The sequence below is a fragment of the Branchiostoma lanceolatum genome, chromosome 3 (genome assembly GCF_035083965.1).
Source record: "Branchiostoma lanceolatum isolate klBraLanc5 chromosome 3, klBraLanc5.hap2, whole genome shotgun sequence".
NCBI lineage: Eukaryota > Metazoa > Chordata > Leptocardii > Amphioxiformes > Branchiostomatidae > Branchiostoma > Branchiostoma lanceolatum.
Genome location: NC_089724.1, coordinates 33,339,942 through 33,354,065, shown reverse-complemented (window position 1 = coordinate 33,354,065; position 14,124 = coordinate 33,339,942). Strand labels below are relative to the sequence as shown.

At 39.0% G+C, this 14,124-nt stretch overlaps 2 protein-coding genes across 2 annotated transcripts; one reads left to right on the top strand and one right to left on the bottom strand.

Moving 5' to 3' along the window:
• Nucleotides 1-140: 140 nt before the first annotated feature.
• Nucleotides 141-3,562, top strand: LOC136431497 (putative enoyl-CoA hydratase). The gene is made up of 4 exons (XM_066422887.1): nt 141-471; nt 977-1,312; nt 1,564-1,744; nt 2,182-3,562. The coding sequence occupies exons 1-4, from the start codon at nt 239-241 to the stop codon at nt 2,374-2,376; spliced, it is 945 nt and encodes a 314-aa protein (XP_066278984.1). The 5' UTR covers nt 141-238; the 3' UTR covers nt 2,377-3,562.
• On the bottom strand, nt 2,960-13,663 carry LOC136431496 (E3 ubiquitin-protein ligase NEURL1B-like). The gene is made up of 5 exons (XM_066422886.1): nt 13,497-13,663; nt 9,207-9,731; nt 7,890-8,576; nt 7,639-7,757; nt 2,960-6,391 (listed from the first exon to the last, which is right to left on the bottom strand). The coding sequence occupies exons 1-5, from the start codon at nt 13,528-13,530 to the stop codon at nt 6,131-6,133; spliced, it is 1,626 nt and encodes a 541-aa protein (XP_066278983.1). The 5' UTR covers nt 13,531-13,663; the 3' UTR covers nt 2,960-6,130.
• Between the last annotated feature and the right edge of the window lie 461 nt (nt 13,664-14,124).

Below are 14,124 nucleotides of genomic sequence, written 5' to 3'. Positions count from 1 at the left end.
TCTTTAAAGACCTATAATATTTGTGCAAAGTGATTTTGAAATAGTCTGACTAGCGGATGTATTTCAATATCTGTAATGTGATCCGGTCTTCCCGACGGCAGTCTAAACTTTGACCTATCACAAGGTCGTTGACCTTTGAACCTTTTTCCGGAAAAGAGTTTGCGGGAAACATCTTTTTACTGGTTTCTAACATTCTAATGGCCCCTAAAGACATTAAATTAAGATTATCTAGACAACTATGAATGCGCTGAAGTATATTTTGAGAGCTCCAACCAACAAATTGCAATCTTTGAGCCTCAGAAAATTGTCTATGGAGGCCAAAAATGGCTTTGAAACGATTGTCTACACTAAAGTTGGACGAGCGGCGCACATAGTCTTGAACCGTCCGGGTAGTTTGAACGCCATCAATATGGACATGCCGCAGGAACTACAGCAAGCTGTCAGGGATGCGAATGCAGACGATGATGTCAGGTTTGTTGGTATATTTCTGGCGAGACCATAGGGGCGAAGCCATATGTTTTTGTCTGTCAAAAACCACCGGTATGCGCCAAGGGGGCGTGTCCTAAATAACGATACTAGTAAACGTTAGTAGTACTAATCCACGGTATATTATTCTCTATTTAGTCTTTTTTTCAATAAAAACAAATATGATGAATTTTTGAAATGATAATTGATAGCTTCCTTTGTTAATGTTAATCATTATGATAAGGCATGCATCACATAGCTGGACATAAATATAAGACAGTATGTCTATATGATTTTATTGTAATGATACCCAAAGCACTCCGAAAATTTGCTGTTTGAATTTGAAACATGGTCCATATCTAGAACAGGACCTTCCTTAAAATTGCCTTCCTTAAAAACTATGGGCATAAATTTGTGAAGAATTAATCAAGAAGACATGGGGTTAAAAAAAATAGTCATAAGATAAGATAATTTATATCTTCATTTTCTGACCGAATTATCTTCCAACTAGGGTCATACTGCTGTATGGTAAAGGAAAGGCGTTCTGTTCGGGATACGACTTGAAGCAGTTCGCAGAGGGCGAGCGAGGCTCGACGCCCGGTAGCCAGACCATGCCGTGGTGTCCGTATAAGGACTACAGCCAAGTCATGCACCCCTGTACCGAGGCATTCATGTCCCTATGGCGGAGTCTGAAACCCGTGGTGTGTAAGGTTCATGGCTATGCCGTAGCAGGGGGTAGTGACATAGCGTTGTGTTCGGACATAGTCTACATGGCGGATGACGCCCTGATCGGTTACCCGCCAGCCAGACTCTGGGGTTGCCCTACCACAGCCATGTGGGTTTACAGGTCAGTTTTTGGCAACACCTCAGGAGCTAGTCTAATCAGTATCAGTATCTTTGCTTGCTGATGGAAGACAGGACCGAGTTGAGTAGAAGAACCCATAATGATTGTTCCCTTAACTTCCCTGTGATGACATCGTTAGATGTTCCCGTTGCATCAACATTTGTGTTATCGCAATCTAGTCACTTGAAAATGTTGAAATATAATTAATCCTATCAATTTTTATTTAATGATATCTATGCTTGACATTCCTTCAGGGTTGGTGCAGAGAAGGCTAAACGACTGCTCTTGACAGGAGACCTGATTGACGGACAGGAGGCGGCACGGATAGGACTGGTCTGTAAATCGGTCACTGCCGCGGAACTGGATTCAGAGACGGACAGACTCGTCAACAGGATCGCGTCGGTACCAACCAATCAGCTCTTCTTTCAGAAACAGGTACTGTAACTCTTCTTTCTTTCACTGTAACTTTATGTTCACTGTTTTCACGGTCACCTCTGTACCGTGAACTTGTAATCACCATGAAAAAACATGTTTTAATCATTTATAATTACAATCAAATGGCACCATTGTGAAGTTAAAGTCCAGTGAAAATGTCAATTTTCCTTACACCGTGAAATTTCGCTATCGTGAAGATAAACTGAATTACAGTAAATAGATAAACTAAACAAAATTTCAGTCCATCTGTTTTGCTGTTTTAAAACATTAGAAGATTAAAGTTTTGGTGTGTCTGTTGGTGTGTGTCTTTCTGTGATTCCCAAAATACACCATGCAGCACTATCATACTACAAAAAAAGTATGGGTAAAGGGATGAAGTCTGCCATCTCTGATTGCCTTGTTCAAGATACTACTAAACATTGTATTTCTTTTCACAGGTCATCAACCAGGCTGTGGAACAGATGGGGCTTTCGTCCACGCAGCGACTGGCCACCATCTTTGACGGGTTAACAAGACACAGTCCCGAGGGCGTGGCCTTCCAAGAACGCTGCCGGGACGTCGGATTTAAAGAGGCGGTACTGGAGAGGGACGAAGGGGACTGGGGAGGGAAAGGACCCAGTTCCAAACTTTAGTTCATGAATATTCATGAATTAAACCAAAGTTGCAAGAATCTGATTAAAATGCTTTTCCTTATAAAAGATATAGAAGAATTTTCTAACCTTCTCCCTGCTGCCTAACTCAACAAAGTTGGTGCTAAATTCCTGCCTTTATTTTTGATAGCAAGCTGAAGATTAACCTCCAAGCAGATGGATGGTCATTTTTATAATGAATGGCTGTCAGAAAACATTCTGATCTTTCACATCTGCTTAGAGATGACATTATGACGATAGTATGTCTTGTTTGCTTGTGCAATACATTCTTGTAAGTTCATCTAATGGATACCTATAAGGACAATGTATCTTTGCAAGATTAAAATGCAATGTTAGTAAACTTTTGCATGACATCCTTAAAAATAAAAACCATCAACCTCAATTTTGAGCATGTCAGACTCTACATTTTTCTTCATTTAACATGAGTCCAATGCCCCACCCCCAAAGAAAACTTGAACATCCTAGAATTTATTGTGACCAAGGGTTTTTTATAAACATTCTAGCACTTATGAATGCCAACTTTAATACCATTAAAAAAGTAATTAAACAATTACAGCCTAAAATTGAAAGATAGATTTTATTGCAGTTTATTACAACACATTTGGCAAATTGCCCATATAATATAATATAGCTAGCCAGAGGACCAGTAACCCAGGTGTTCTTCACTTGTACCAATGACATAAGATAGCATTTTTACAATCAAAGGAAAACAAATTTACAAATCAGTTTCACCTAAAGTACCAAATACTTAAGATTTACCATTTATTTCCAGAAATTTAAGCTCTATACATGTATCTGCTAAATTCACAATGCTTTACATGTCTTACAAAAAAATACAGTATTTGTCACCACATATAATAAGCTTTACTACATGTATTATAATACAGCATAGCCCACTGTCCTTTTATGTGTCATTCAAGCACAGGTATTAAAGGAAATATGGCATACGTATTACTTCACTGTACAGTGGTATTAATACAGAAAGGCCTCAATTCACTGATATGCAAGATAGTTGTTCCCCTGTAAGTGGAAACACAGCATTTTGTACAAAGTTCATATCAAAAACTTGAAGTGTTTCAGTAGAAGTAGAGTGCTGTGAGCATACATACAACAATGTAAAGACTACAATTATAGTACTACTTAAAATGATTAAAGCTGGTGGCTTTAACATTCAGTGTTTCATTTTCAATGTAACATAATGGAGAAATGGCTAGTATATATAGAGTTGCTTGATTCACAAGTTGGGGGAGGGGGAAGGAAAAAATGTTGTATTCATTTTGAATTTAATCTTTCTGTAAAGTATGAAATGCATGGCATATAGGCTCTCAACTTTTCATTTCAAAATGCAATTCCTTCTTTTTAATTACAATAGCCCTTACACTGTGGATAAAACTTTAAAATCTATTACAGAACATCAAGTAATGCAAAGTTCAATGCACTATCCAATAGAGTGTCATTTACAATTAGCAGTTCAACCAATGGTAGCATGGCAATTAGTGGTTGGACCAATGAGAGAGTGACTGCCTGTCCATCCAAATATTTGCATTTTCATGTTTTGATGGAGGTGGGCGGGGCTATGGGATTGGTCTATATGGGCATCAAGCATTGTATGAAAACAAGAATGCTTTTTTGCAACGGATGTCATACAATATGAAAATATGAAAGGATAACCATTTCCCAGACTAACGTAATGTGAGTTCCCAAATGCATTGCTACATTCTACAAAGCCTGCCTTTAAACTTAAAATTTTTACTTGGCTGATGTTATAGATCAAGATGGCACATGATAGTATACAGCATATTGCAAGAACATCAAATAAACTGAACTCCTATAATCTATTGCTAGACAGCATTTACAGTTGTATAGTTGTTCTTCCTCAAATTTCAGCCTCTTGAAATATCAATGGTAGGGTTTGTTCAACTGGCGTTTGTATTCCACAATAGTAGAGGGTTTTTTTTTCTTGGTAAATACATAGTCATACCTCAGTTGCACCGATGTACACTCAACGCAAAATGTTCGGAAACTTAAATTTTATCAATATCATATGGCTACGTAGGACACAAAAAAGAAGTACTGAAGTTTCCCTCGATCAAATACGTCCATGGTATTTTGTGTAATATTGAAATCAGAAAGCTTGTATATTTTCCCTTCAAACAATGTTTGTTATGATCATGCTTCCTGCAGTGAGCACCATGAAAATGTTGGAGGTATGCCTTGAAAATCGCCGCAATTCTCCTAGGTCAGACACTGTTGGAAGGGGAATTTCGGCATTATTTTGTTTTGTGGCACACTCACATGGTCAACTCTGGTGTTCAATTTCGTAGGATCATGAAAAATGAAGGGTAATAATTAGCTTTCTAGTGATACATAATACTAAACAATCAATAATAAAAATAACAGAGATATGATTGATCAAATTTAAGTTTTAGGACTTTTTGTTCTGAGCGTTTTTACGAATTTGTAAACCATCATACAGCACACAATGAAACAGTTACTATATTTCTGGGGAACAATGATTTGAAAACAAAAAAATTTAGAGTGTAACAGTTACTGGCTTTGTTGTTCAGTATGGCCAAGCCAATTCAATATGTTGGTTCTGTATCTTGGTACACAGTTTTAGATTTAGTAAGTCAATTTAGTCAGCTTCAAATTTTCCTCCAAGCCCTTCTGTTTTTATGTTGACCTTTTACTAACTTGATACTAAAGAATATTTCAGAAGAACAATGAAATAAATCATTAGCATGGCCTAAACACATGGATGCATGTCATGCACAAAAAGCAGTATTCATTCAATGACAAAAAAATACTTAACAAACAATTCACATAGCAAAAATATGAGTCACAAATGCAACGTGAACCAATTTTGATTTACAATAGAAACAACAGATACATTGTAAAATGAACCTATTCTAAGTGCGAACAATTTCAAAATTACAACAAACTTATATTTCATAAAAATTCGTGTAGATTGATCATATTATTAATCATGTCTATTGATTAATAGACAGATCTCAAATCTATCTAAGATCAAGACTGGTATTATAAGTGATTGTTTGAGTTTTGATGAAAGGACTTTCCAAACTCTTACATTCAATTTGTTAAATAGATAGGGCAGAACTGATATACCTTTTAAATTGTTCTTTAAGTTAAACATAGTTTTACACAATGTCAACATTTGGCAATTCAACCCTTCATATACAAAATTGATGTAACGTTTTTAATTTTAAGGTGATGCAATGTATTTCCACCAACTTATAATGAAATTAGACTCAACAAAGATAAGATTAACGAACTGATTATGGTAAATATTTCCACACAATTAATACAACATGACGACCCAAAACACAGTCTACCTGTTTACAGTTATATACCTGGACCTTTTTTGATAATTATATTTTTCTTTTTGTTAATATGACAACCACCAGCACTGAGAAGAACTATGACCTGAGATCTTTTAGATCATTTCTACCTATTTTTTCTTTTCTCCTAAAGCATTTAACTTAAATGTACTAATGGTGTTCGAAGCTGTGAGCAAACTTAAAGCGCATTTACAGTATATTTCTTAGGCCATGTCCATGTGCTATGCTTTTAAGTGGAAATTCGAAGACTTGAAATCTAAGGAATCGAATTTGAATGGGGCAAGAACATCTTTTTAGTGGGAACTTTGAAATGTTGAGAAGAAACCTGTACAGAAAAAGTGTTCAATGACAAGAATACGGCAAGGAAAAAACGGTCGTCAGGCCTTGAATATCTTGATGATGTCTCGGATGGCGCCGCGACAGATCGGACACATGCCCCCCCTCTGGCGCTTCAGAAGCAGTCCGCATTTATGGCACAGACACATGTGTCCGCAGGGGTAGACGGCGCTGTCCGTGGGGCGGTCGTAGCAGATGGTACAGTCGCTCCTGCCCGTGGTCCGTGTCCCCACCGTGGGGGGAGGGGGGAGGTTGTGTGTTATAGGGACGCTGGCACTGGAACTGTCCGTAATGTCCTCCAGCTATTGGACAGAGGAAGACAGGATGACACAACTTCTACAATATCTTCTTCGTCCCAAAGGGAGCAAAGTATTGTTGTTCACTTGCCTGAGTATGCAGTTTGTGTGTATGTCAGTGTGTCTGTGTCTGTGTGTGAGAGAGAAAGAGAGATAGAGATTCTCTGCAATGCAATTTCTGTATGACTCTGCCAGACTACTTCTTTACTCTGCCAGAGGGCACAATACATACAGTAGGCTTCTGAGAGGGTAATCTCTGATTGCCCTACTTCAAAAGTACAAAATACGAATGCAATACAGAACCTAATGTTGGAAATAAAGTTACCATATCTGAGAGAATATATGTAAATCCTGATAAACCTGTCTTTGGGACTTACTTTTATCATTTCAATCCAATTGTAATTTGTATTGCCAAAATAGATTGAAAATTTATAATTAAGGGTGTGAACACAAACACTGAAGCTTAAATGTATAGCAGAACACAACAGAATTTTATTTACAGTAGGCTACATGCAGTGTTCTCACCAGAATTTTTTCACAGCATAGGGGTCAGGTACAGAAGGCCAACTTTACGCGGTGCAAGTCACGCGTGGAGTGCTGAAGACATGACCAGAGTAGGGAGTCTGGCATGTTCCCCCGGAAAATTTGTAAATTCATAACCCAATGAGACATTATTTCATGCATTTTGAGGGATAAATTTTGAGAAGTAGACTTTTTCCTCTGTCACAGCCTCATTCTAAAGCCAAATATGAACTTTTTATAAGATTTATGAAGGGTCACAAGGTTTGTCCCAGAAAGAAACACCCCTATGCTGGTTGAAACACAGCATAGGGGTCCAGATCACAGCATAGGGGGTCCAAATCACAGCATAGGGGGCCCCTACGCTGAAAAGGCCTGGCGAGAACACTGACATGTATATGTAGCACCTAACAAGTGTCTTTGTAGGACTTAACAAGTGTCTTTGTAGGACCTAACAGGTGTCTTTGTAGGACCTAACAGGTGTCTTTGTAGGACCTAACAGGTGTCTTTGTAGGAACTAACAGGTGTCTTTGTAGGACCTAACAGGTGTCTTTGTAGGACCTAACAGGTGTCTTGGTAGGACCTAACAGGTGGCTATGTCGGACCTAACAGGTGTATATGTAGGACCTACACATGTATCAGGTGGCTATGGAGGACCTAGCAGGTGGCTAAGTAGGAACTAACAGGTGGCTATATACCTGGAGATTGTTGATTGTTGTACATATGGTACTTACCTCTGTAGTAGATGGTATTGGAAGGGGTGGGAAGAACGGATCAGATCTGGATATTTCACTGCTCTGAGCAGAACTCAAGCCGGACGACCATGGGCTACCTTCCCGTCCGGACAATGTTCCTTGAAAAAGAAGAAAAATAGTAGATACAAAGTCATGTAGTATTGTACAATGTTCTTGTCAATGTATCAAATGTAGGTACCAAAATCTTTAAATTACACTTCAAGTCACGGTTTGGCCATGATCATACTCACCTAATATTCTAATTGCTTGTGTACTTCCATAGACGTCAAAAACTAGCCACAGTCGTTGAGAAACGTCCACGTGGATCAAAACGCCTTTGTCTACGCCGTTCACGTGGTGTCGCAGCTCTCCCTCGCTGTTTATCGTGAACGTTAACTGGTCTCCCTCCTCCGGTACCGACAAGTCCTTGTAGATGACCCAGTATTCGGGGCGGTCCATGAGACTTTCCGAGTCGTCGGGCAAGTCGATAAAAGTGTTCAGAAGCTGTGGATCGCAACTCGTCACGCCAAACGCGAGACCACCGAGATACCTCGGCGTAACCTCGATCACTTGGACAAATATTGTCTCGTCTACTTCCAGAGGCCGGCTCGTGAAAGTCACCCCCTTGCAGAATTCGTTCCCGCGCCTTTTGGCGACCGTTCTGTTTTCCCGAAAGATTACGTTGGCCCCGCTCGTGGTGGAGAATTGCATTTCCTGTAGCAAATCACGCGAGATGCCCCAGACGTCGGATAGAATGTCGGGGAGGCGATGGAGGTTGGGGTAGTTGTCGTCGACTTCGTCCGTGGTGCCTTCCGACTCCAAGGTCAGGTTTTCTAGAGGGTTGTTGGTGTCGAGAAGTCCGAGACGACCCAGAGCGATGTCAGAGGGATCCAGCGCCATGGCACCAGCATCATTAGGGTCCTCCTCTTGGTCTCCATCTAATAGAGTAATATCACATCTAATGTTTAATCAAATATTGTTTGGATGAATACATAGTATTACGTAGGGTTACTCTAAAATTGAAATACATTGTGCAGTAAGGCATTTTTACATCAGATTCTATTGAATACTGAATGACCCACAAGTCCTGAGAATCTGTGGAAATTTTTCCAAGGATCTTGCTATGGCTGGGTGTAGGTATCAACTATCAAACAATTAAGATATATCGATGTGGTTTTTTACACAGTACTATTCTTTTACTTGGGACCATTAAAAAGCCTGCTACTATACAAAATCATGTACATTTTTATTAATATCAGCTTTTCTGATCAAGTCTTTCATCTCTTTGATATAGGAATTTGTTTCCGCCATTGACCTACATTGTACATGTAAGTGGACACCAACTGCGTGTATCCTGATACAATGTACATGTAACGACATGTATATCTTTATCTGACTTAACAAAATCTACATATTCACCAGACCTAACAAACATAAATCAATAACAAACAAAACTAAAGTGTGCACATGTTGAATACAGTTAAAATACATCATGGAATTTTGCATGTATGTTGTAAATCTTTTACCAAATTGCGAATTAGGAACCTGTAAATCGTACAAAGTCTTACCGATGATCTTAATCTCTGTGCTGTTCCCATAGACGTCCACCAGTCCCCACAGCGGGGATGATGTGTCCACTCCCGCGAAAAACAGTCCCTTATCCTCGTTATTCACTGAGTAGCAAACACTCCCATCTCTCCTCACGTAGTAGCACAAGATGTTGTTCCTCTCCGCGTATCTCTCCGGCAGGGCTTTGGCCCAGTATCCCGGCAAGTTCGTGAGATCGGGACACGCGTACCTCGGCAGCGACGTCGCCTGGATGGTGTTCGGGTCCTGCGTGGTGAACCCGAAACGGATCACCCCGCTCCATCCGTCCGTCGTCTGCGTGAATTTCAGTCGGATTTTCTCCTGGATGCGGAAGGGGCGGTCACTGAAGACGATGGCGTTGCAGAAGCTCTCGGCCCGCCGGGCCGTCTGGCGGTCCGAGGAGACGGAGATGTTGTTGCCGTGGCACGTCGGGTGGAAGCGCCACACGTTCCTGCGGTGGGAGTCGTACACGTTCTCCAGGACCGGCGTGTCGTTCCTATCTGATTCTGGAACAAGAATGGAAATAATTGAAAATCTAAAAAAGATAGATATTGTCGTTTCTTTTTCCATGGTCTTTGAGGTAGCAGGGGAAAGGATCCAGAGGTTTCCGCAGTGTTCTTAGTTCCAGGTTAAAACGGTTAAAATTCTGCAGTACAGTCACAATTTCATCGTGGTGTTGTGATTTCAAGGTGGAGAAATCACCGCTCATTTGTACTTGTATTCATATTTACCATGAAAATAAAACCACTGAAAACATTTCAAGATTTATGGTATATCAACCCAAATAGGACTTCAGTATGTTGATGAAAGTTAGACATCCAGGTAGTAAGATACGCCAGAAATAACTACTAAAGCAACTGGATAAAATTTTGAAAATTTTATCAAGTTGCTTGAGTAATCATGTACATTTGTATGCAAATTAATGTATATGTGAAAAAAAACCTAACATAATTGTCTGAAGATATGTTTAACATATAATAATGTTTTTTTGTGTGTAATACTAATAGCAGCAGACTTTACATAACCTGGGTGCCATCCTATCTAATTTAACAGGGCTCCCATAATCGCTCCCTCAAAAAAACATTTTCCGAGGGAGCGAGAGTATGGGAGCTCCAGTATTTACTTTCTAAGGGATCGTCAGCCCTGGTATAAATAGAATCATCCGATGGCACCCAGGCTAGAATATCCGGGCTTAAAAGGCCACAACTGATCCTTACAAGTCATCAGTCAAAAATAAACAGCACAATGGTGTGTCATTGAAATGAAAAATATTAGGCAGTGGCTGACTTCTACAAAAATCGATGTGACATTGGTATTATCCAGCTGAGCTCCCAATTGAGTGGGACAGAGAAAAAACCAAAGCTGGAGACCGACAATGTACAATGTAGATATGTAGGTCATAGCCAATTGATTCTTTCTGCAGTGCAATGCTTTCATAAAACAATGGATATGGAGCTAAATGATTCAGATTGTAGTGTATAGTAGTATTTTGTGCCTTGTTTAAGAGTATTTTGGAGAGTGAGTCCAAAAGCTAAGGGTCACAATGTACTGTAGATAGATGTTACAGTATTTAGGTCAACAGTTTAACAACTGTAAAATAACCTACGGTATGTTACTATTGTTAGGAACTACAGTCTACCCAGAACAGCAATTTACTGATACGCTCAGAAAGTTATAGTAACTGTATATATTAAGACCCGATCATTGCAACAAAATGTATAAGTTGCTTACCTGGCCAAGCTTGTTGTACATGAAAAACAAACACCATTTTCTACACTGCAGCACTCCCGAATGGTTATAATAACATGTCACCAACCAACTGACGCTGTCTCCTCACAAATTAAGGTGTTCTTTATGACGTAATTGGGACTACGCAACAGTATTCCTCTGTTATTATAATCACTGACATCACAGGCTCCACTTTCAAATAAGCTGGAATCCAAATACAAACTGAATACCCAACATACACATTAATTCAAACAAGGTCTTTGACAGTTTTTATAGGGAAAATATTACAAGAGAGCATTTGTATTGCCTTGACTACAGGAAACTGAAACTGACAGACAACAATTAAGTGTTTTAATTTAAAACACTCTTATCTTTACAAGCCTTGTAATAACAGACGCTTGCTTGGACTGCTACTTCCTCTGGATTTTAACAGGTTATTATGTGTGACCTTTGACCCAAACAGGGTAATTTGATTAAAGGGGCTTTGATTATTATGTTTACCTTCACAGAAGGGAAACATTGTTTTTGCTTGTTTCTTCCTTTTCTTTCCAAACAATTAATTTCCATGACCTGGACCAGTCATGACTGTCACCATGGTTACAGGTTAGGTAGCAGACACCCTGTTAATTAGATTTGGTAGCAAGTGGCAGGACACAGAGCTACAGGGGCTGGTCACCATAAATATGAGCATGTTTGAGTAAGAATAAACAGACCCTAGACCATGCGATAGTAAACATTATGTATTTGCTTGTAAATTTCAACTTTCTAGTATTCATTTTGGGTTTAGGTAAGTACTAAAGGATGTGTTGTGACTTCTTCTTGTCCATTTCTGGATGATGGCTGCTTGTAACTTTCTGTGTGCTCATGTAGTAATATGATCATGTACTCAATGATTAATTATGATCATTTGGACCAATTGAAAATGTAAGGCTTTCCCAGTCACTTTTCCAACGTAAAATGTCAATCACACCTGTGTTCCTATTTAATTATTCTAACAATGAATTTAAAAAGATACTATTTCATTTTCACCATCCTAGATACTTACTAGTACGGTCCCTTTTCTTTCTCAAACCTTATTGTTCCATTTCTAATCTAAGGAGTGACATGCATGCAACTGATTGTTCATTTTGTGATAAATAGAACCACCAATGCATTTTAGTTCATCATTCATGTCTCTTTATATCTGCTAACACTTGTACTAGCTGTACATAGTGGTACAAACACAAATGCTGAGACTTAGTCTTGTCCTCTTACTGTTGAGTCTTATTTCTAAGCAGATGTTTTGGTGAAATATCTTAATGTTTTTCGATTGCTGTACTAGTACTTCTTTCTCTGATACTCTGACATGCAGTCAGAAAATCTTATAATACAATCTACCTTCCCACATCTGCTTGGAGATTTAACATAGCATGTACAGGCTTCTGGCTAGCAACCTAGCCTGTAGACCAATAGGTTTGCAGTTTAAATCCCAGCTATTGTCTCTCACCCGACAAGCAGGCTACTGAAAAGGGTTGCAGTCCTTAGAACAGGACATTAAGCTGTGGTCCTCTGTTATAGAGTACATAGGGTCTGTCTTCTCGGTCACAACCAGTGGAAGAGTAGCTTTTCAATTAGCCTGGATACCTGACCCCAAATCTCTGAAATAAATATCGAGCAATATTTATTTTAGAGATTTGGGGTCTGGCATCCAGGCTACTCTTCAATCTTCAGCGCGTTGAACCGGTTTGAGATTACATGTACTTTCACTTTTAGAAAGTGTTATGACATTTTTTCAGTTTCATTCAGTGCATTATTTTCAATTACCTAACTAACGGGTGTTTTATCTTAAGTATAAAAGTAGTCTAACAATACATAAATCATGAAATGTTCACAATGGTATTTGTGTTGAGCTCTCACCGCAAAAGTCTGAAAAGATGTGCCCTATGTATACACTACAAGAAATACTGTGAATTGTTTCCAATGCTAAAACCACAAACACCTTCTTATAAGTCCTACTGTAAGATTAATTCCAATGAGATTCCAAATGAGATTTTTAGTCAGTATGAAACTGATTTAACATTTGAACTTTCACAAGTGCAAGGTACAATACTCAATTATAGGACTAAATAATGTCATGTCAGCTAGCCTTTTAGAACTTTTAAACACAATCACAGCAAAAGTCAAGTTTCTTTCCTAATTTTCAAACACATACAGATTACAAGACGACCCACGAAAATGATACAAATGATGACCAGTTTTCATCCAAACTGTGCACTGTGCAAATATTTATAATCTCTGGTGAAAATCTTAGCCTGAGTAAAATTTCCATGTGTTTTTTTATTCACTGAAAGATATAACAAACGAATTATGTACCTAAAGCCTACAACACACGGTCTGATAGGAATACAGAATTATGTAGGTTTTTGTTTAGACATAAATGGACAAAAGTCATGGAAAGAAAAAATCCCTAGACAGTTACGTCATGCGGATGTGAAAACATAGGACAGGAATGAACATGGCGGTTTCCTGACACAAGTTTTTCCCTCAGAATAACCAGAATTTACCTCTTTCTGGAGACGTACTGCTGCTATTTCCCATCCTGAGACGCTAGGACAGCCACTTGTCAAAGATTTAGAGGCAGACAGAGGTTTTTTGGGTGCTAAATTCGAAGAAGAAAACAGACTTCACCAGGCTGGCAAGTTATGTCCGCCATTTTGTGTGCGGGCGCAAGGAACGATGGGATACTTCTTGTTTTGGGTAAATATGGCGGGAAAATTAAAAATCTTTAGAAGGTGTTGTTGAAATTGATATCGAATGTTTTGGCATAAAGTTTTATAATGTTTTGTAAGGAGGGATGTCCATGACGCTCAACTAGTAGCAGCCTCACAGTTGAGCTCCTGGTTCCAATTAGTTGGAGACTGTGAGACCCCATCTTATGAGGCTTGAAACTTGAATAGAAAAAAATATCCAATTTCTAGTCATTCCTAACGTGTTACACATAGCAAGTTTCAATAACACTATACCATTACATATCGACATTAAATGAGCAAAGACACGATGCCGTTGTGTGGTGAGAACTTGTAGAAAATCCAAGCCCTAATAGACTGATCCTGACTGTTCATCACAATTAGCGGTTCAACCAATGAGAGAGTGACTGCATGACCGTCAAATATTTGTATCTTTATATTTCAA

Bases quoted from the DNA above. Each gene is read 5' to 3' on its own strand.
- LOC136431497 (XM_066422887.1), top strand. From the start codon at position 239: ATGAATGCGCTGAAGTATATTTTGAGAGCTCCAACCAACAAATTGCAA. The intron at 472-976 runs GTTTGTTGGTAT...TCTTCCAACTAG, and splicing joins AATGCAGACGATGATGTCAG to GGTCATACTGCTGTATGGTA. The intron at 1,745-2,181 runs GTACTGTAACTC...TTCTTTTCACAG, and splicing joins AGCTCTTCTTTCAGAAACAG to GTCATCAACCAGGCTGTGGA.
- LOC136431496 (XM_066422886.1), bottom strand. From the start codon at position 13,530: ATGGGAAATAGCAGCAGTACGTCTCCAGAAAGAG. The intron at 9,732-13,496 runs GTAAATTCTGGT...TTCTTGTTCCAG, and splicing joins CAGTACGTCTCCAGAAAGAG to AATCAGATAGGAACGACACG. The intron at 7,758-7,889 runs GTGAGTATGATC...TTCTTTTTCAAG, and splicing joins ACAAGCAATTAGAATATTAG to GAACATTGTCCGGACGGGAA.